This window comes from Periplaneta americana, chromosome 17, assembly GCF_040183065.1.
Source record: "Periplaneta americana isolate PAMFEO1 chromosome 17, P.americana_PAMFEO1_priV1, whole genome shotgun sequence".
NCBI classification, from domain to species: domain Eukaryota; kingdom Metazoa; phylum Arthropoda; class Insecta; order Blattodea; family Blattidae; genus Periplaneta; species Periplaneta americana.
Window position 1 is genome coordinate 19,735,889 of NC_091133.1, and position 24,317 is coordinate 19,760,205.

The 24,317-nt window shown below is 35.0% G+C and overlaps 1 protein-coding gene across 4 annotated transcripts in view; it reads left to right on the forward strand.

Annotated features, from left to right (window-relative positions):
- LOC138693212 (serine-rich adhesin for platelets) overlaps window positions 1–24,317 on the forward strand; it is a 103,622-nt gene that overhangs the window by 19,089 nt on the left and 60,216 nt on the right. For 3 of the 4 annotated variants that reach the window (XR_011330252.1, XM_069817000.1, XM_069817002.1), the window contains exons 2-4: window positions 1,148–4,939; window positions 9,789–13,222; window positions 23,772–23,999. Coding sequence is in view for 3 of the 4 variants with exons in the window: in XM_069817000.1 (XP_069673101.1) it covers window positions 1,258–4,939; window positions 9,789–13,222; window positions 23,772–23,999 (7,344 nt within the window). In the remaining variant the exon portion in view is untranslated. The remainder of the gene's footprint in view (window positions 1–1,147; window positions 4,940–9,788; window positions 13,223–23,771; window positions 24,000–24,317) is intronic. The other variant, XM_069817001.1, reaches the window with a different exon arrangement.

Below are 24,317 nucleotides of genomic sequence, written 5' to 3' on the forward strand. Positions count from 1 at the left end.
ACAGCTTCATTTCTTATTCTATCTGTCCGTTTCACATGCTCCATTCTTCTTCATATCCACATTTCAAATGCTTCAAGTCGCTTCTCTTCACTTTGTCATAATTCTCATGCTTCTGCTTCATATAATATCACATTCCACACAAAGCACTTCTAGTTTCTTTCTTCTTCTTCTTCTTCTTCTTCTTCTTCTTCCAGTGGTCCGCAGAAGATGCTCCTTTTTCTAATAAAAGCTACCTTTGCCATTGCTATCCTCCTTTTGATTTCCTGGCAGTAGTTCATGTTACTGCTTATAGTACACCCCAAGTATTTGAAGCTGTCCACTTGCTCTACTCCTCATTTAGTATTTGCATGTTTATTATCTTCTTTATTTTTCTTCCAACAACCATGATCTTCGTCTCGTTTGCATTTATCTTCATCCCATACTGCTCACAGCTGTAATTTAGCTACAGTAGCATATCCTCTTGTGTTGTCTCTTCTTGTGCTAGTAACACCATACCATCAGCAAATCTTATGTACTTTATTCTTCTTTCTCCTTCTGTCACTTCTCCCATGTTCTGAAAACAATTCTTCACTAAATCCTCCAAGTAGATGTTGAACAGTGTAGGTGATAAAGGGCATCTTTGTCGTACTCCTTTCCCTATTTCACTTCCTTCAGACATTTCTTCTCCCTATCTGACTTTGACTCATTTCATATATTCGATTTTTAAATATAATTCTTAAAATAATGGAAGACATAATGGTGCCCACGCTATATCTGATTATGCAGTATACCAAGGTGTGGTATAATGGAGTTCTATGTAGTTTATTTAATGACCTTTCAGATACAGCAGTTACTGAAAGTCAGCATGGACGAGAAGTGGCTAAAAGATTTTGCCTGGAGCCCTCTACGAGAGAAAGAATTCTTTTACATTATTGTAAATCTAAGACATCAGTCATCTAACTTTATTTCCCTCCTGAAGAAAACCATGCTAAGTCATCACCTCTTAATATCCATTGTCCTTAACTAGGTTTAAACTCGTGTACCTACTCTGATCCAAAAGCTAGCATAGTAATTAGTAGACCACCGAGGATGACATTGAAGAGGATATACATACAAGAATAGTATGTTGGTTTGCCTTCCACTAAATATTGTTTTCTTTTTTTTTCAGGTGAAAGTTGTATGTGGATTGTAAAAGTTAAGATATCAGCTGTAAACTAATGATATTTAACGAATTCATGACTGATTTTGGATATGTGAAATTATAACTTAATATTCGAAATGAGTGGTTACAATAATTATAATAACAATAATAATAACTGGAGAAGAAGAGGACGAGATTCTGGTCCGCCAGGAGGCAGAAGTGGTCAGAATTCAGGTTATTGGAGCAACAATCATTACAGTAATTATTCAAATTATAACCAATATCAATTTCCTCAGTTGGTGTTTCCACAGCAGTGGAATGTGTCTTGGAATAATCAAAGTCAATACAGTGGACAGTATGGAAGAGAGCCTGTCTCTCATAATTCTAGACACCCATTTAATCCTAGTCAGAGTCATAATAAAAGTTCTGGTCATTCACCTTCAATTCAAAGTCAGATTCCACCATCAGACCCCAAAAAACGTAACAGTTATGAACGAAATGTACCATCTTCATCCAAGAACAGTTTTGCAGTACAACAGAAAATTACTACAAGTCCACCTTTGGGGTCAGAGGAAGCACGGAAGAAAACTCTTGCCCAAGCGACAGACAAGATAAAGAGCTGTCTGTTATCATTCCAAAATGAAAAATCCGAAGTTTTGGAAAATCTTCTTTCCAGTGAAGAACAGACAAAGGAAGAACCAGCAAAGACTAAATCTTTAAGGTTAGAAAAACCTGCTTTTACTCCTGAATTACAGTTGACCCCTAATGACTTAAAAGTTATTGGCATGGTAAACACATCTATTGCAGGGCCCTCTTCTGAGTTTGATGAGTCTGGAAGTTACCCACAAGTTACACCTCCAAGTGATTTTGTAGACCCATCATTTGGAGCAAACATTATGGCTCAAAGTTCGAATTCGACTGCAGAGTTCTGCAATTTTAGTACCCATGATTCAGGGAACATAGGAAGTGTTGAAAAAGATTCAAGTAATCTTGAGAGGGAAACAGATACTTCCAAACGAACTGGTTCAACACCGCAGAGCATTTCAAAATGGAACAGGTACACTTCTGATATAAGCAGTCCAATTCAACAAACCACCCGCAGTGAAGATCATTTATCAAACCCTTCACCATGTGCTCGACCTAGATCAGCATCATTGAGTTGCACTAATGAAGTAAGTGATATCAACCGACCTAAGGACTGTACAAGTATTACGAGTTCTTATGAACCATCATCTCATAGTAACCAAAATGAACCTAAACAAACACTGCAGCATTTGAAACAACGTATTATTCAACAATTCCTGAAAATGGGAAAAAATAATTTGAAAGACCTGATAAATAATCCCAGATCTCGAAAATTTGAATTTGCCATGAACCATTTGATGAAAGAACATAGACTGCTGTTATCTAGAGAATTGAGAGGATTGGCTCAATCAAGAATCAAGGGTCAAGATACGGAAAACCAGGAACAGAATGAACCATTGCCTGAACCTACTTCTTTATTGGATACTAATATTGCTATTAACCTGTCCCATCTCCCACAGGAAGTCATTGAACAACTTGGAAACCTATTGCAATTGGATATTCTTGATAGTGCAGAATCCGTAGATTTTCAGCCCAATATATCTGTGGATGATGAGGCCAATGTTCACGATTTTCAAAATATTCAGGCTCTGCAAGTAGCATTAATGTCAGAAGAAAATATTAAGAGAGAGATTGAGGAGACTGAAATGAAACCACAGATAAGACATGAAGTCTGTGGTACTCAAGTAGAAACAAGTGGAATTGGAAAGGAACATGAAATGAGCCCAGACCTTGAACTAAATAGATCAGGAGTAGTTATGGGAGCAGAACAAAATGAACTTCAGTTGACAAGAGATGAAAGAGAGGAAGAGGAGCCAGTAATTGAAGAAGGTGGAATAATAAAGAAACCAAGAAAAGATTCGGATAAATGGCCAGGATACATACGACTTGGAAAAGGATTCATGAACAGGGGTGGTGAATTTGGAAATTTGTTTTGTGAATTTCCAGATTTCGTGGGAATGGGTTCAACAGAGTCAGAAGTTATGGATGAGCATGACAGCACTTTGACAGCTACTCCTTCTGGCAGACAGACAGATTTAGATATAACTAAACATCCTCTTTCAGAAAATGTAATAGTACCTATGTTGGATCACAGTTCAGCCCCTGAAGTTGATGAAGTTCTTCGGGAAAAATCGAACGAAGTATTAGGTAATAGTGAGTCATGTAAGGAACATGTCACACTAACTGTAAATTCAGATGAACAGTTAAATAATCTTGTTATTGAGACATCTGCTGTTAACAATTCACCGAGTGTAATAGAGAAATTAGATTTAAAAAAGCAGTCCAACAATGGACAGAATCAGATTGAATCTTCTAAAAATGATGAAAGTTCTCGTGTTGAAATCAGTATCTTTGCTTCAGAGGAAATAATGAGTAGTCAACCAGAGAAAACGGAATGCTCTGTAAGTACTGAATCTCTGGGAAATTTTGAAGATACTGAAATAACAAAAGATCCTGCAAATATTGATAATGTACTGAAGAAATCTACAGATATTAATACACTAATAGAAACGTCTGCTGTTTCAGAGAAGACGTCTGAAAACTCTTTGCAACATTTAAAAAGTTTTATAGCATCTGAAAAATGTGTAGAAAGCTCTGCAAAATCTAAAGAAACACTGGATGTTTCTGCAGTTGCCAGTAAATCAATCGTTTCTGATACTGACCGAACATTGCAGTCCTCTGCAGATATTTGTAAACAAGCAGAAGGTCTTATCAGTAAAGAAATTGAAGACAACATTCACAATGGAAATGACATATTGAGCATTAGTACAAGTGATAGTACAAAAGAGACAGAAATTGAAAAAAATGACTATAAAGAACTGGATACAGAAATACGTGAACACACTACACAAAATACTGATATTCCAGACGATAATAATATTCTCGAAGATAGAATAATTGATCAAACAAAATCAGTGAATAACTGTTCTCTTGTAGGAAGCAATGTTGATAATTCCTTATATTCAAATGAGGTTAGTGCTGATAGTAAGGAAAATTCATTATCCAGTAGGAATGTAACTGATGGAAACATTGCTAATGAAACTTCCAACAAGGAAATTGAGTTTGAAAATGAGGAAGAAGGTAACACAACTGGTATTGCTACAGAGGGTGGTATTTCGAGTAAAACAATTAATTCGGAGTGTATTGCTGTTAATGATAATGCAGAAATTGCAAATTATTCTGAGAATACCACTTCAAGTGTAAAAAATCAGAACCCTGTTGCAAAGCACAATTCAAATGACAATACTGAAGAAAAGGTTTTATCTAATATCTGTGTGTCTAATGAAGAAGAAAATGATCAATCTAAAAAGAATCAAGAAGAAGATATCAGTGTAGATGAATTGTATGGTGATCTAAGTGATATGTCCAATGCAGAAGATGCTGATAATGATAACTGTATTGCAAATAAATCGAAAGTTGAGAATTCTATTGGGAATGGTGTGGAGGATATGTCCATTGAGCCACCCATTGTTGAAACTGAAGAAACAAATAGAGACAATTCAGATATTGTGAATACAGTTATGGCTGTTATTCCAGAAAATGTCTCTGCTGGAGATAATTTTACTTCTCAAGTTGGTGCACAATTACAGCCACAAAGTGAGGAGATGATAATCAACACAGAGACCCAAAATGATGAAATTGCTGAAGTTTACCGCTGTAATGTCATAGTCAAGACTGAGAAAATGGATGATGACCCTGATTTCAGGACTAATACAACTGAACAAACACATAAAGGTGAGTCTCTTGTTTTGCTACAGTAATTGTTTCGCAATCGAAAATTCATCACAGTTGTAAAATTCGAAAATAGGGTCATCCATTTTGTTGTTCTCTTTGGTGTATTTATTTGTTTTCAAGGTGAGAAAACATTGGAGCACGATAATTAATTAAATATGTATATCAGTCTAATGACTTACCTAATTATTACAACAACAAATGAGTAGCTTAATATCAAAGACGGACATCTGACCTCAATCGAAATTTAGATAGCTATGGTTTTTTATACAATTTTTCATGCTCTTTCCAGTTATAGTGAAACCATATGCAAACTCTAACACTTACTTACTTACTTACAAATGGCTTTTAAGGAACCCGAAGGTTCATTGCCGCCCTCACATAAGCCCGCCATCGGACCCTATCCTGTGCAAGATTAATCCAGTCTCTATCATCACACCCCACCTCCCTCAAATCCATTTTAATATTATCCTCCCATCTACGTCTCGGCCTCCCTAAAGGTCTTTTTCCCTCCGGTCTCCCAACTAACACTCTATATGCATTTCTGGATTCACCCATACGTGCTACATGCCCTGCCCATCTCAGACGTCTGGATTTTAAGTTCCTAATTATGTCAGGTGAAGAATACAATGCGTGCAGTTCTGTGTTGTGTAACTTTCTCCATTCTCCTGTAACTTCATCCCGCTTAGCCCCAAATATTTTCCTAAGCACCTTACTCTCAAACACCCTTACACCCTTAACCTATGTTCCTCTAACACTACATTTATAAAATAAATTGTGTTAAATATTACAAAGAACACTGTGAATTAAAAAAATGCCTCTAGATCAAAACTATGGAGATGACAGATGTCCGTCTTTGATATTAAGCTACTCAAATATTATAACATATAATAATTTGCTTTTATTCTTAATATTTTATGCAAACATTTTTTCCTATTCCTTGTCGCGAAATATACCCTCATCACTGTAGTGTTGTGCACTCCACAGATTACAGAGGTACATTGCCTGCTCCTGGGCTGTTTGCGTTTTGTTCTTCATTTCACTTATATACGAGAAAGAGTCAAAAAGTAACCTTAATTATTGTTTTATTAATTAAATATGTACAATAAGACTACAAACACTTCATCTTATCTTGTAGTTTTATTGTACATATTCAATTAATAAAACAATTATTAAGGTTACTTTTTGACTCTCCCTTGTGTGTGTGTGTGTGTGTGTGTGTGTGTGTGTGTGTGTGTGTGTGTGTGTGTGTGTGTGCGCGTGCGTGCGTGCGCGCGCGCGCGCGCGCGCTTTTATTTTTTTTGTCAACTTGTTTACATGTAATTGTGACCCTCACATTTCTGTAACTTGTGCCACCACAACAGTTATTTACACTATCCTTATTTAAACATTTCCAACTATGTTTCACACATTAAATTGATAACCTCTTACCTTATAATTAATATTACTGTTTACTTTATCTTCATTATCATTTAATATATATCTATCTAACATTTTCCTTTAGCTATCTTAGCTACCCTCATTAAATGTTAATTTTCATCCCATTTAAACTTATTTATTATTGTCATGACCCTTATCACTTTAGTCGCCTATCATCTCTTTATTTTAGTTCATATCTTAGAAATAGCATTACTGTCTACCTTCCTATTCTACTGCCCTACATATTTCTATCTATCTTTGTGCATGACTATTCATTATTTTTCAATAAAGGCAGTTTATCTAATAACACCACTTTACCATCAACTCTACACATTTAATTTTTCATTCTAGCATTGTTCTTTCTTTTCTTACGTTCATCATTGATTAATTTACCTACACTCTCTTCATACTTCGAGTTCACTTTTTCTCTTATTTATTTTTCAGAAGCGGATTCATTTTAGCTTCTTTATTTTTCATGACACTTCTCAAAGTTCTGCTTCTTAGACTACTTTAGTGACCATTTGTTTCTATTTGTCACTGCTCTCCTTGCTGTTCTCCCACATTACTCGTTATTTCCTGACAATTCAACTCGTCCTCCCTGTTCTGTTTACTTTCTTTTGTGATTCCCAATTCCATCTCCTCTCTTACTTATTTTATGTTTCCCAATCATTCTCTGTATTTTCCTTTAATTGATCGTTATCCTCGATTTGTTTCTTGATCATTTCTCCTATCTCAATTTATCTCATTTATCAACTTCTTTCCTTCACTGATTTTGCCCATACACTTTTAATTTTGTTCTCCACATCACTATATTTTACTGTATTCGTTCTTACTACATTGCTCATCAATGGTATCATCTGACTTAAGTTTGTTGACCCCTTACACTCTACTCGTATTCACTTGTCACTACTTTTCGTTTCTCTCTCACTTCTTTTTGTTCTCTGTCTGCAGTCGGCACTTGCAATATACAAAGGTTCTTTGAAAAGTTCATAGCTTGACATAGAAATTAAACTAGGATTATTCTGAAATAATTTTTATTTCTCAACATAATCCCTCCTGAGATTCACACACATTGGTACTGCAATGCTGTTATACCCTCCTTGTATACAGTTTCCTCGAGGTCTGCAAAAGAGCCTTCTGCTGCTGCTGCAATAACCTCTTCATTTGACAAACATTTCTTCCCAGTCAATTGAGTTTTGAGCTTTGAGGAAAGAAAGTGTCAGGGTGCGAGATCTGGTGAGTAGGAAGGATGCGGCAACATTTTGAATCGCAGTTTGTGTAGTTTAACAACCGCGATTGCAGATGTGGAGCAAGTGCATTGTTGTGATGAAACAACACTTCCTTCTTCTTGGCTGTACCCTGCCTCTTCTCGCGAATTCTCTCTTTCAATTACTGCAGGAGATATGAATAATATTCTCTGGTTATTGTTCTCCCCTTTGCTAGATAGTCAATCATATTTGTTCCTTGCTAGATAGTCAATCATCGTCCCCTTAGAATCCCAGAACACGGAAGTCATGATTTTCCCAGTCGATTGAACAGCTTTTGCTTTCTTAGGAGGTGGAGAATCACTGTGCTTCCATTGTTTCAACTGCTGCTTTGCCTCTGATATGTAGTAGTGGATCCAGGTTTATTCAGTGGTCACAAACCAGCTAAAAAAATCAGGCGTATTTTTCATTTACTTTCAATTTGTCTTCATAGATCTTGGAAAAATGCCCATTATTTCTTGCCGCCTTCATGAATGGTGATAACTTTCGCCTACTTCTTATATCGTAACTGAAGTTGTTTTCAATATTTCAATATTCTTAACAAATTTGTATACACGAGAATTGACGTTTTTGTAGATGATTGACTCAGTAGACGACTTTAAGATATATGGATCATATGCGGAGACAAAGAGGAAGGCAGAAAATAGGAAAGACTGGAGAATGCTGGGTTTGCAGTGAAAGACCTGCCATTGAGCAGAACACTATGAATGAATGAATAATATAATTCCATCCAGTTAAAAGAAACTGTTAGAAAAGTAGTGTTTTAAATTAATCACTCAGAGTGCGTGCACACACACACACACACACACACACACACACACTCTCTCTCTCTCTCTCTTTCTCTCTCGCCCTCCCCTCCCCCTCCTTCCCCTTTCCCCCATCTTCTCCCTCTATCCCCTTTCTCCCTACCTCTCTCCCCATCTCTCCTCGTCTTCCCCTCTTTCTCTCTCCTTCTCCCCCTTCCCCTCACTCTCCTCCCCTTCCCCTCACTCCTCCTCTTCCCCTCACTATCTCTCTCTATCTAAGGCGCAATACAGTAAAACCACTTGAACCAAAAATTTGTTTCTTCCTCTCCTCCCATATACATCACATAGTTACTGTCTTAATGTCTATCAGGATATTGTATGTAAAAATGCAGCTAGATGGAAACAATACCGCATGAAACTTTAATACTCTGAATGTTTGGAGATAATTATTTCAAGATTAAACTGTTTTAAATTTTACAATAGCGTTAGGTAAATACAAATAGTGTTCCATTGCTGAAAGATTAATTTTAGAACAGCAGCCACTTGCATTATTAAAATATTGTCGTCTGAAATGATTGTGATAAATGAAGCAACATAAAATAGTCTTAATAATCCTTTAATGTTAAATCTCAGTCAATAGCAAGCTAACATAAGTAGCATAAGTCAATTGTATTATTTTTTCATAAATGTGTATTTTACGTGGGCGAATTGAAAAGTCTTTTCCCCTATTTTTTTTTCAGCCACAATAATAAACATACAGAGATATGAAAATACAGGCTGTGTTCTAAATACCTTTGACTGTTTTTCCACATAGTCACCACCACAGTTTAGGCATTTGTCCCATTGCACCACTAGTTTGGAAATGTCACTATAGAATTCGGCCATTTGAGCATGGAATCATTGCCAAATAGTGGTTTTCGAGTTGTCATCGGAAATTAATCTCTGGCCTGCCAGGAACTTCTTCAGTTTACCAAACATGCGGTAATCACTGGGGGCAAGATCAGACTATACGGTGATGCTCCATAATCTCCCATCTGAATGACTGCAGTTGGATGGCGGTCCTTTTTGCCACATAGGGCCTGGCAATGTCATGGAGGAGAACCACATTGGACAGTGTGGCACGCCAGATGTTCATTTCCGATGATGAATTGAAGACTGCTGTCTGGCGGTGGTTCAGTGCTCAACTGGCTGAATTCTACAACAGCAGCATCTTCAAGCTAAAGGTGCGATGGTACAAATACCTGAACCGTGGTGGTGACTATATGAAAAAAATAGTCAAAGGTACTTAGAATACTGCCTATATTTTGATTTTCCTGTATGTTTATTATTGTGGCTGAAAAAAAAAAGGCGGTGGGGGGGTCGATTCGCTCTCATATGTATGGAATTATGAATAGTGATTTTTGTTTATTTTTTAATTTACAGAGATACAACGAATTGATGCAAGCCCTAAAGATTTGGATGCTTCTTCTCATGTGTCTTTAATTTCGAATCCCGTTCCAGAATTGACGGCTGTTGAAGCAAGCACACAGACGCAGCCTCCTGAGGAGCTTGATTCTGGTGATATTCAAAGAATGTTACAGCTATTGGAAAAATCAAGTCAACTCTCACCACAATTAGCTAAGTTACTTAAAGATCATTTTTCATCAGCAAAAATAACTGACGAAGATACATCTAAATTATCTAACAGTTCACAGTCTGTTGACAGCGAGAGAGATGTATCATCTGCCACAAGAGATAAGTCTCCCTCTTGCTTGAATCAGTTACTTAATACAAGTATTTCTCCACTTGTTCATGTTTCGGAAAGTCATGGACGAGATTCAGCAACACCACCAACTCAAACCTCAGGAATTACATATCCTGTAGGTGGATTGGAAGCAAATTTTAGAGCACCACCTATAGTTAGTATTAAGGGAAAGAAGAGTTATCCAAAAAGAACACAAAATTTAGTGAAATCGTCCAAGCCATATAATATGAGAGACACGCACATAGTTCGTGAGGGTCAAAGTGTTGTTGATCTGGGTACTAAAGAAATGGAAAGTCCAACTAGCATTAATGCCATGGGAAATGTTGCACAAGATGCAAGCAGCCCAGGAGAAGTCAGTGCCTCTTCTGTCAGTGTTGGAAGTGGTGTAAATGTTGGTAGTTTGGGCTCTTTAAATGCAAGAAGGGATATTAGAGAACCTCCAGCAAGTTCAAACACCAAATATATATTTTTTAAAATGTTGGAAATAGACAAGGAAATCCAAAAATTGATGGAAATGAAACTGGAATTATACAAAAAATTGCAACTGAGTTTAGAGATTGAATCTCCTTGCACAAACAGAAATGGCAATCAGTCACCCAAGTCAAGAGGATTGCAGTTTGCGAGTCCAACAACATCCAAAGAAACTACTAGCTCAGCAGTGTCATCTCAAGCTTTGTGTGGCAAAGCAATACCAAGCAATAACTCTAATATGCAACATACACAGATGAATTTTGTAACAATGAATAATAGTGAAACTGTAGGAAACTCATTTACTAATGATAAACCTACATCTACTTCAACACCAATGGTAATGTTACCAATAGATTACGTGTTGGGTTCATCAAATGACCAACAAAATTCTCAATTATCATCACTGCTGAGACCGAAGTTGAATGAACGTTTAAAAACTTTTGACACATCTGTTGTAGAGGCTGTATTAAACAGTTTTAATTTACCAGATTGTCATAGTAAAGAAGACACTAATACAGTTCACCCTCCAGATCATAGTGTACAGAACAAGATTAATGGTGATGTAAGTGAAGCAACTCCATCAAAGTCAAAGACAGATCAGACAAATAATACCAGTACTAGCAGAGGTAGAAGATATTCATCTCCCCGACTTTCTTCTTCTCAAAAGGAACCTGAGCTGTCTGAAAAGACTCCCTCACCTCCCACACCTTCCAAACTCACAAGCCCAAAAAAGCAGTTGTCAAAATCGAAACCTAGTGTAGGCAAGGAACAACACCCTGTTGATAAGAAAAAGCAGTGGAGTGGTATTTTGACTAGAAATAAGAGTATTGATAACTCCATGAAAAGTAGCATCTCACCTGATTCAAGTGATAATCCAGTTAAAGAACTTCGGAGCAGGAAACAAGTAGAAATTCATGACAAAGAGCATCAAGAAAATTTAAGGAGAGGAAGAAGTGCTAGGCAGAAAACAAGCAACACAAAATATGAAGAAGAATCTTCACATTCTGATAGTAGTTGTGTAGTTGAAGAGAAGAAAGAGACTCGCTCTTCTGTTAAATCTGTGAGTTCAAAAAATGATAAGCGGTTTGAAGGTGACAGTTCACCTTCAACTAACAGACCAAAGAGACTTTCTCATAATAGATTAGATGCTATTAAATCTAGTGAACAAATTTTGTCACAGACAGAGCACTCAACCCACCATGACAAAAGAGATACAAGAACACGCTCTGCTAAAGAGGTGGAGCCTCAACCTGAAGTTGCAGAGGCGTTAAGTAACAAAAAGGAAACACGATCCTCAAAAAGAAGCAATTCAGCAAGTTGTGATGAACCAGAAGCAGGTGATGATAACAGAGGGAGAATTACTCGGAAAAGGAAACTTTCTGTAAAAACTGAAACTGACAATGATCAGCTTGGTTCAAGTTCTCAAGAAGAAATGTCCAAACCATTATCAAGAACTAGAAGTGGTAGAATCTCAGCTAGAACTGCATCAGATTCTCAGGACTCACAGCCAGCTATTGTAGATGAAAATGTTACTGACTTAGGCAAGAGAAAGAAGAAGGGATTGAAAATAGATAATGCAACAGAAACAGCAGAAGTTAAAAGTGATATTTGTGAAAGGACTGCACTTTCTGGCCGTCAGCAAAGAGCAACAGTAGTGTCTGATTCAGGGCAGTCTCAAGATACAGATAGCACAGAAAATGCTGTTGAAGAAAAGGTTTCTCCTAAACAGTCGTCATTATCGAAGAATAAACGACCTGCTCCTAAGAGAAAAATAGAGCAAGTAGATGGCCCACCTGCCAAGATTCAGCGTATGAACTCCAAACCAGACATATTGCCATATAAATTACAAGATTGCTTTGTCATGGTGAAACCTCTACCAAAAGAAGTGGTTGATGACACTCAACCATCTGAAAACACTTGCATTGAACTTCCTGTCATAGATAATTTAGGACCACAGAGATTAACAGAAAGAAGGTCATCGAGCTCTTCAGAAGAGTTTCCTTTGACAGAATTTATAGAAAGAAGTAATAAGCGTGGTATAAAACGACAAGGTGGAAAAACTAAGTCTGATAGATCAGATACTTGCCATAGAATAGATATACCAGAAACGATGGAAGATCAACTTGATCAAACAGGAGGTGCAGACAACCAGCAGGATCCTCTTGGTGATATACCGGATGTGCCTGATCAGGCACAGCCCTCAGAGAATGTTGAATCATGTGGAAGTATCACATCAAGCCCAGTACAGTTACCCCCTGACCTCCTCATGCCTTCAAATTCTCCAGGACGATTACATGGACAATGCATCCTTCCTGAAATAGCAATTCAAGACGAAAATAGTATTTCAACCCTCATATCTGATACAATATCTGTTACAAGTGATGGGGAGCATTCTGTTGCTAGAAGAAGTAGATATGATGATAAAAATGAAGTGGATTTATTTGGTCGTGGTATTGATGGAAAAGATGACTGTGATCGTGATTCATCATACTCTTATGATACAACACAAGAGTGTAGAGAGGGAACCAACAGCAGGGCATCCAGACATAAATCCTCAAAGAAGCATAAAAGGGACCGCAAGTCAGATGGTATAGAACGTCTGATATTTGAAGCACATGAAGGACCCATCTTGGATATTGAAGTGAGTTGAATTTCAGAGACTGCTTTGACAAGAGTATGCAGTAATAATTTAAAAGTTACACATTAAAATTCTTTTCAAGTGTGGAGTTGTATTTTTTTCTATTCCATAAAATAATAATACAAGTCTTGCATATTTTAGTAGCAAGCACATTATTTGTTGTTAGTGACTAATATAATTTATTTGTTTATTTATTTGCATTACAAACAATTTGAAATATTTTGTATATTTTTGTTGTATGATGAATAAGTATGCACCAATGTAGTTAGAGTTGTCTAATTGACAGAGTGTTGCTTCTAAATGTGGGATGTTCTAACTTATAACTCATGTTATTAATTAATTTTGGTATTATCATGCCTCCTCTTCAAAAATAGAGCCATTTATTTCTTCTCTAAAAACACGCTAAATGTTATTAACCCTTATGCTCTGAAATAGATAAAGCTGTCCATAGTTCATTAAATTGAAATGACCAACATGAACATTGTCTAGTTGTTTAATTAAATTGGGCCCATTTAAAACTCCAGCTCTCTTCAAGTAATGAGAAATTAAAGGTTCAGTGCTTAAAGTTAACTTCACAATCATTTTTGCTATTGCTACTAGACCATATATTTAAATAACTTTATCTAAATACACTCAGAACCAATAACACTTAAAACAAGCACCCTGCTTTCAGCAAAATCTGGATAAAGGATGCTACCAGTACTTATATTAATATTTTTGTGGGACAGAATAATGCATACGTCACTTGGAAATAATACGTTCAGATTAACAAAATACAAATGTACAAGGAGCTTTCGTGGAACACAGTTTGTTTCTGCTTTATATTAGTTATAAGCAGATTTATTTGCAAAGTATTACTCCATACTTTTTAATATGAATCTCATATAAGATGTCATACTTTATGTATGCATTATTACATTTAAAAAAATGTAGATGATGAAATATACTGGTTGTCACAGTAGTGTTTACTAAATGCTGATTAGCCTGTATTCTGCAGTTTAAAATAATGGAAAATTGTACTAAGTCAAAGTCTTTTTTTTTTTTTTCTTCAAAGTAATAGTACCTACCAGTACCTGACTTGTGTAAAAGATTTTAGGAAAGTTAAAAGTCAGAATAAATTTGTGAATTCTGGTTGCTTTCAGTGCAACTGCTATTGATTAACAGCAAAAAAGCTTTGTACAATATACATAGTTCTGTGAATTTTGCTTAAATACAAATATTGCAGTGCTGTCAAATATCACTTTTAATTGATGTTGTTAAGTTGCTGACATTTGATGTTCTGTATAAAATCATAGATTTCTTACTGCTACTTTTTCACATAATATATTCTACTTGAAAATGTTTAATAGTCACAAAATAAGTGCTTTATGGAGCCAAATTCTTATCCAGATTTATAATAATGTGGCATTTTTATTTTCTTGAGTCATAGAATACACTCTTCAGTGTATGAGCCAAGATTTTGAGGCATATCTGTCTTCCAATTGTGACAGCCAAATATTTCATAAATAATAATGTTGCTTGTGTAAGATATTTTCATATATAAGACGCATGCATGTAATTGAGATAGAGTACATGTGAAGGAATATGTATGTGCAGTGTTTGTTTTTTTAATAGATTTAAACATTTTTTTTTATATATAATTTCAAAATACAGTGTCTGACGAAAAAGTATTACAGTGTTAATGCTAATGTCACTGTGTTCATATTTGCGTAAGCCTATAAATATTGTTCTATTAATTAATAATTCAATTTAATAATTTAGATTTGGATAGAAGAGGAGATATAATGGAATAGCAGTCACATTAAAAGCTAAAACCGGAATAAATTTCAGTCTGATGATATTGCAGAGAGCTTTAAATCTTTACTTTACTTCATAATATAAGCACATTTTTTAAGTTAATGTTAATTCAGTATTGAATAGATAGTAAAGTCACCTGTAACATTTTAGAAGATTTCTGTAATTTATTACGCTAGCCAACAAATTTAACTTTTTCCCCCCTTAACATGAATGAAATAGTTTGATTTTACTAATTTTGACATGCTGAACACGAAAAAGACAATGAAAAGGTTATAACATGTCACGTTTTTTGTGTTACAGCTATGTACTCTTTAGTTGAAAATCCAAGCTTTCTGACATACTAAAAATTATATTGATCTTATTTCTTGTATATAAATCAGCAAATGAAACTATGCTATGATGAAAATTGTGACATTAATAAGAAGCTAATTATTAAAACTTTTAAACACGCAGATAAATTAACAAAACCCTCACAAGCCTAATAAAATAGAGAAAAATGGAAAACTTGCTTCTTTTTTCCTCTTACAAGAACTCATATCTTCCCTTTTATAAACCAGCTGTAATCATTCATCGTTGTTGGATCCCATTTTTCTTGATAGTGTTGCTTCATTGTAGTGATATCTTGATGAAATCTCTCCCCCTGTTCATCACATACAGTCTAGAAGTTGTTCAGAAAGAAGTTCAAATGTGAATGTAAGCAGAGGACTCAACAATATATTATAGCATCTCATATTTTGATAGTTCCTCAGTAAGTAATTGGTGATAGTGTTCTGCCTGTGATTCCAAAAAGATTCTTTGACAACATATGCACAAAATGTCCATTCTTCTAATTCTTTAGATTTAAGTTTTTTCTAAAAGGTTTTCTAATTTGTAGAGCAACAAATACACCTTCTTTTAGTTAAGCATCACTTGGTTTAGGGAACTAAATATTTAAGTATTGAAAAGCATCACCAGTTTTTATCTAGATCTTTCGAAAATTGTTTCATGAGGCCTAGTTTTATATGGAGTGCAAGAAGAAGTTTCAGGTTTCACTTGTTGATGGTATTTAATGTTATGCTCGCCAAAAGCATAGTCTTCTTCTCGAGCAGGCCAGGGCTTTTACCACATGTTTTGCTGTTGGTCGACTATCCCACAACATAAGAAACAACAGAACTTTGTAAACCCCCTGCAATCTAAGCAACGAAGTATCAATACTACTTTCGAACTATCACAAATTAACCAGCAGTTTCCTTATAATTTATTGAATTCAATAATAGTGGTATATTCTTATAGGTTTCTTTCATAGTCACTGGAGTGAAAGGTTTTGTGTTCCCATTGTGCAGTAAAACTACTTTTAAACTCACTTCTGATGAATCAGTGAATAGTCTCCATTCTTCTGAATTATACAGTATGATCAGTTTTGTCGGAATGTTTTGCCTATGAGCGAGTGCGCCACTTGTTAGCCAGTTAGCCGGGTCTCGGTGTTTAGCAGGAGGGTAAAACAATAAAACAAACCAATCATACAACAATACACAAACAAATTTAATAGTCTCATAACTTACCAAATTATCAAATGAGGTGTTGAAACTGCTTGCCTTCATTTTCCACAGATTTTTCGCATCTCTTAGGAAATTATTCATCACGTTTTCCAGAATCCACTCACAAAATGTGTGCCTACGTATGGGGTCATCTGGCTGAAGAGCATATGCCACAGTTATTTTATATGGCTTGAAGTGCAATAATTTAGTAGCCTTTTGCACAGACCCATATCAAAGTCTCACTTGTTGTGCAAGACAACAAAGAGATTTTCTAGCAAAATTTTCTAAACGATTATGAATGTCATGTAATCTTCCTTTGGTGAGAACCCTACACTGCTTTTTTGGTTTCTTAGGCTGAACACTTCCAGTTTCCTGAAATTTATGATAAAGATTATGGACTATTTTATGATCTAGAGCTGGAAATCTTTCTTGAACCTGGCTTCGAACTTCACAAGCTGACTGAGTTAACATATATGAATCGTAAATAAAGACACACTATGCTGTTGTAAACTCACGAGGCATAATGCACTTTATGTATACTGTCGAATTAAGAAATGAACAACACAACACACACTCGGGAACAGCTGCGCTATGACTGCGACAATCAGCAAGATCAACAAGTAAGTGAGCAGGCTTGCTACTCCCTCCAGTGCACAGCAAACAAGTGGTGGTTCGCTCATAGGAAAAACCTCGTGCCACAAGGAAAGCATAACTGATTGCAGTGTACTAAATACATAATTCATCCATCAACCCATTCACATTTTTACAGATGCAAACAGAATCTTCCATTGCAAAATAAGTTTTCAACTTATCGTTTCATTTTGTGAACACTGATAACTTAGTACCTTTTGCCAATAAGTTTCATTGTTGCAATCTAGAAGCTAATTTATTGTTCTGCCTTTTGCTGGGAAATACTTAAATTGCTAACAAAGTCATTAAGTTCTGGCTGCCATATCAGATGTGGTTTATATCACGTTCGGAAATATAGATGGAATCTGCAAATGTTGAAGGATAGTCTGAGAATTTTGATGACTCTTGATCCTCTAGGATGATGAAATCTTCTTCACTGTGTGAAGGATATGGATAGGAAGTTCGGGTGAGCGTGACATGAGTCTTATATCTGAAGAGAGATTAGGATATACAATTTTATTTCTTGTTTTCTTTGAAAATTCCTCTGTTTTGGTGATGCAAAAGTAGCAATCTCCTGATGACTGGTAGGTTCCCACCAAATCATTGGATTAGCAAAAGACATATTGTTGTTCAGTCACCATTAACTTCACATAACAAATTACATAACGTGTGGTGACCAACTTTTTCCCAGTTCACCCATTGAATAACCAAAATAAAAAAAATACGCCTTTGTTACCCTGTACTTGATCAGCATTGTGATTTCAAGATAAATTGACCACAAACATAAAACCTATTTGGATAATTTTTACACAAGCGCACTTTGTGACCTATTATAACACTATTGCAAAATAATAGTACCGCACACAAACCTTTCAACCTTGTCTCAAGAATAACAACTGTACTGGTATTTCCTTTTCCAGTAACTGGTGATCAAAGGATATAATGCACATATCCCCCCCATCTTGTATAGTCACATAATAAGGATGATAAAACAATAAACCACCTTGTGGAGTAGTGCTCATCCAGTTCACAAAAATGAATGTTTTAAACAATATCTTGAAAGAATGAAATTGTGTGAAAGAACTACATTAAAAAATGGAGCCAGGTTCTTGTAGGTTAATTTCAACAAATTTGTATACTACTCACAATAGTAGCCACTACATTGAAATATTCTGAGGCCCAAAATAATAACGAAAATAGTAGTATTAATAGATTCCAAAGCAGCCATTGAAGCCACAGAGAACTACAACATGGACTTAGAAACACTGAAATATATTAGACATGCCTATAAACTGCTAGCAAAGCAAGGAAAAATAGTTAAGTGGATTCCCTCACATGTAGAAATACAGGGCAATGAACAGCCCCAAAAAAATAAATAAATAAATAAATAAAAGGCAGTAGACCTATCATTGTCCAGAAACCTAAACATAACATAACAAACACAAGGTTAGAGGAGATAAAAAAACTCTCACCAACTACCAATATCTACAAGGAGAGAAATACCAAAATAATGAAACAATGGCAGAAACAGAATTTGCAATAAATGTCTCCTATGAATCTGAATCTTTGCAAATGTTCTTTCAAGCAGTAATATCTTGTAGTTAGTCTAAAGTGAGCCACTGCTTCCTATCTTGAATTTTGTTTTATGACTTTAACTGTTGAAATAGCTTTTGTTTTATATTTCTTTGTTGAGAGTATCTCAATATATGTTTCTTTCATGGTATTCAGTTTTTCATTGACTGTGCTGTGTCTGGTTTGAATTCCAGTAGAGCACCTTTTTTTAGCAGACTGATCAGCGTTCTCTATTTCCTGCCAGTCCTACTTGGCAGGAACTCATTGTAGAATTATCTGTTCAAATTTTGTTTTGAGTAGTTTGTAATATTATACACTGCTCAAAATTGAAAAGTAGTCATTTTGTAACTGCATCACATTTTAATAATTTTATGAAATATACTTACTCATTCGTAAACTGAAAAATGATATATTAGACATTTCTCTACAAAACTGAAATGAAAAATCAATTAAAGCAAAGTGACATGTACAGGGTGTTTAATACTATAGGTACTGAATACAAAAGTGTAAATGAGTTCAAAAATGAAAAATTAACAATTTAACATTGTAAACACTGAAATACTAAAACAATTGTCTTTAGAGACAATTAATATTAGGTACCCTCCACAAAACTGGCTTCATTTATACACTGACAGATCTTTGATCTCCAGAGAACAAGGTGCCGGAGCAAGTGTTACATGCTGTCTCTTCTCACTTTATAGATCTCTTGGGTATGGAACAACAAGTTTTGATGGAGAAATCATTGCAATAAGTGAAAGTCTCAGGAATCTTCTATGCCACATCAATAAATTTAAAAATGCAGTTATATTGTCAGACTCCAAAGCAGCTATTCTATCAATCATCTCTAAACACACACTTTCTTCTCAAACAGCAGAAATAACTAAAATGCTCTCTCAATTAATATCACTCAATAAAAGAATTGTATTCCAATGGATACCATCCCATTGTGGAATCCTGGGAAACGAGAATGCGGATGCTTTAGCAAAGAAGGGCAGCACTGCTACTTACAGACCTGTTACTAAATCTACATATTACTCTGTGAAAAGATTTATTAAATCTACATACTTAGACTTCAACAAACAAAATTTGATAACACAATCCCAAGGGAAAAAATGGAACTCTGTGCATCAAAATCCACAGTTAATTCCCGATTTACCACAAAAATCGTCTGTAGCTGCATTTAGATTGGCAACAGGCCATGATTGTTTGGCCAAACACCTGCATAGAATTGGAATATATCAGTCCCCTAACTGCCCATTATGCAACTCAAACCAAGAAATGGATTCGGAACACCTCAAAATCTGTGCTTCAGTGGCTGGCCATGATGATATCTTTGAAAAATATTGGAGTGCAAGAGGTCAAATGACTTTATTGTCAAACACCTGGCATTAGAAAACAACAACAACATTGTAGACAGTGTTTTATATCGAGTATTGCCTCCACTGGCTTGCATGACTGCTGTACGATGATGATCATGCTTCTAATGTGGGTCCAGGTGTTTTTTTAGGTAAAAGTCCTCACTCCTGCAAAAGAACTTCTTCCAAATCTTGAAAGGTTTCTGGAGTGTGTTCCCTCTTCTCTACCCGTTGTTGAAGATGATTCCAGACCTCCTCAATGGTATTCAGGTGTGGGCTCAATGAGGGCCACTCCATTGTGTTGACATTTTGCTCCTGCAGATACTCTTACACAGTGCTGGCTACATGTGCCTGGCATTGTCGTGCATCAGAATTAAGTTATTCCCGGTGTCAGTCAATAAGAACAGTACATATGGTTGTACAATTTCCTTTATATAACATCTGGCTGTTAAAGAATTGTTGTGAATGATGAAATGCTCTGTTCTATTGTCAGTGCTGATTCCTCCTCACATCATAATTGCACTCTATCAGGAAGAAACCTTTAATTATGTCTTTTCCAAACACGAAGGCATCCATCCGAGCCATAAAGAGTAAATTTACAATTCATTTTAATATATCAATATGCCTGGTAAATTATTAATAAGTATTTAATGAATTTCAATCTTAAGGCATATAAACTTGCAAATGTTTATTTGCTATTTAATAACAATATATGAACGTTTTCGCCGTTTAGGGCATCTTCAGATATAACAAAACATATTATCTGGACCTATAATAACATATTATGCACATAACAAGGAAAATGGAGAACAATATATGTGATACATGAAATTCATGAGCTTTATGTAGATATATCATGATACAGGATGAATATTGAGATAATCTTTGAATTTGAACTTAGACTGGACGAATATTTCAAATTCAAAGATTATCTCAATATTCATCCTGTATCATGATATATCTGCATAAAGCTCATGAATTTCATGTATCACATATATTGTTCTCCATTTTCCTTGTTATGTGCATAATATGTTATTATAGGTCCAGATAATATGTTTTGTTATATCTGAAGATGCCCTAAACGGCGAAAACGTTCATATATTGTTATTAAATAGCAAATAAACATTTGCAAGTTTATATGCCTTAAGATTGAAATTCATTAAATACTTATTAATCATAAAGAGTAAAACATGATTCATCTGTTAAGCCAAGCACTATTGTCTGAGTTGCCAGTGTTGAGCCCTCTAACAAAGAATATTTTCACTCTACATTGTCGTCTTTCTACGTGAGGCACTTTATCACGTTTTCCTCAGTCTATTTCTTACAGTTTGATCAGTTACTCTTGTGCCTGTGGCTTGCAGAAAGTCATCCTGGTAGTTCACATACTGTTGACATAGGTCTTCTGGAGATTCTTAGTTGCAGAAATCGATCTTGTGCAAGTTGGTTTTTCTCACAGCAGGAACCCTAGAGACTTTTCCTGTCTCCCGAAAACATTTCCACAATTTCTAAATGGTGCCTGCAAGACCTCCAGAATTTTAGCTACCTGTCTCTGTGAACGCCTGTCCAATAAAAATTTTAATTTTTAAACAAATATAATAATCCAAAAAACAATTTCATAATTATCAGTACACATTCAAAACATAAAAAAACATCAAGTGTCATGTTTTAATTCTCTTGTAAATTTAACATAAAATAATCAATAAAAAAATTCAAAACAATCGATTTAATTTCGTTTTTTGGCTTTCTTAAAAACCTTATAATTGTGACTACCGCACTTAGTGAAATAAGATACTGATATGCGAGTTTAATGTAGTATAGGAAACTGGGAGAGAAGTTTGCTGCCTATCCATTGAAATGAAAATAAGAGAATTTAAGAAAAAGTATAATGACTGAAATGTGATTAATGTTTTTTCATCATGCTTATGAGTAATTGTTATTAAGTTATGATAACTGAAAGTACTAATTTTTATTTTGTATTTTCGGTGGACACACTGACTAACTGTACAACCATATACTTCATCTTCTATAATGTGCAACAAGTGCAGAAATAAAACAACACAGAAGTTCACTTACTGCTCATTAGCACAGCAAGCTAGGCTAACAGGAGCAACTGATTACCTATGCTTATCCCCATCATGCTATTGGACCAGTGATGTATGTTACCCAATTGAGCAGACTAACACATCAGAGAACAGTAATTCAGCAGGCATATAACACTGTTGACAGCAGAAAGAGAAAGGCATATGGTCATGAAATTGAAAGGCTATGCAATCTCTATATTAGGTTTTTATAAGAATCGGAATGTAAAATCCTTATTTTTGATACTAATATTCCATCACTGATTTGTAACTTTTATTTTCTTATGTGTTTGGACTCAACAAGATGTGTTCTTCACTATCAAGGATATTAATAATGTTGGTAGACTGACAGTATGTCACAAAAGAGTCCAGATGAAACTGTATGTTTTATATTATGAAATGAGACACATGACATTTATCAAGTTAGTGAGGGAGAGCTTAAAACAAATTGCTGTATAAACATAAAGAGTTTATATCACATTTAACCTAATATTGTCAACCTGTTTATGCACTTCACGAATTGTGGATTTACCCTCAGATTATTCTTTTTTTCCTATTGTATCAGATTTTTTTTTCACTTGGACTTGGAACTTTATAATCAACAATCTCTCCGTTCATATCTATGATGAATATCTAAAAATATTCTAAATTACAGTGCAAACACAATATATAACTAACTGTATATGTAGTATATTATTAAAAAATACCATATCAGCATCATTAGCAATATTTTTAGCATTTTGTATAGTTGAAAAGATGACAAGATTTCGCTTTACAATCTGGAAATTACAGGTGGGGAAGTCATGTGGTGCATGTGTAAAATATGAAGTGTTGCTTACTGAGGATCTGTAGAATAGAGGGGAATTGTTGAATTGTATGTACACATGATGAAGGATGAGTGGAACAGAGAAATATCATATGTACTTCAGTACATTGTAATAATATATATGTACACAGCTAATTGCCTGGGAGAATTATCCTGCAGAACATCGCTATCAAACAGATAGGCAACATTAAACTTAATTAAAATATAAAATATGAAAACCATTTATCTAGAAGGAAAGCGAAATTAATGGTCAGACAAATCATTGAACATTGCTTTATGTTAACATGCAGATTTGACATCTGTCATCTGTCTTGTTTCATAAATACAAACTTAGGTTTTGATGGAATTTTTCATTTTGCATAACTTCAGGACAACTCTCTTGTTCATTCAGCCCCTATGAAATTGAATATTAGGTTTTTTATGGTAAAAAGCAGTTGGAGCTTGATGTGATTTACATAGCATCTCCTTTTAGTGTGAAGGTTCAAGAAAATGCAGAAAGTTAATTTCTGTACCACTTTGTTCATAATAAATGTAGTGGTGCATTATCTTTACTTATAAATTATTTGTAATATTATATAATAATTTTGTTTATATTAGCAGAATATTTTGGAGTATAAAATATTGTAAATAAATAACTATATGATGAAATATTAACTTTGTTACTGCTATATGCTTGTTATAATGAAATTAATTTTATTGACTACAGATAAATATAATCATGAACTCCAAATATAGTCATCTGCAATCTACAGTAAATATTTTCTTTTTTCTTTAAAGACTGTAGGCAGGCATGTTCTAGCTGCATCAGAAGATGGATGTGTATACTGCTATTCTCTGAAGAGTGGAAAATTCAAGAGAAAATATGAAGGTCACAATGCTGCAGTCACTTGTTTGTGTGTCATTGAGTGCAGCATTGAGGGAGAAGACATAGATGGGAAACAGATTGCACCTGATTTATTTTTCACAGGCTCTCTTGATAAGCATCTTCGTTATTTCAGGTTTAAGGTAAGTAATACATTCATTCCTGTGTATACTTGGAAAATAGATATTATTTTCTTTTATACATTTTCCACACTTACTCGTTTTTTTCTGAGGTCCCATCAAAATTCCTAATACTTTCCATGTTAATTTTGTTTGGATATATGTTTTTGGTTTATTCATTTGCTACACTTACATGATCATTAGGGACCACATTTTTTGGTACCGTAAACTAAAATTATTTCGATTTTATACCTGCTACTATTTCGGTGGGTATTTCGTTAAATAAGTTACCAATTATGTTTCTTCCCAATCTCTTCACATCAAAATATAGTCTTCGGTGCA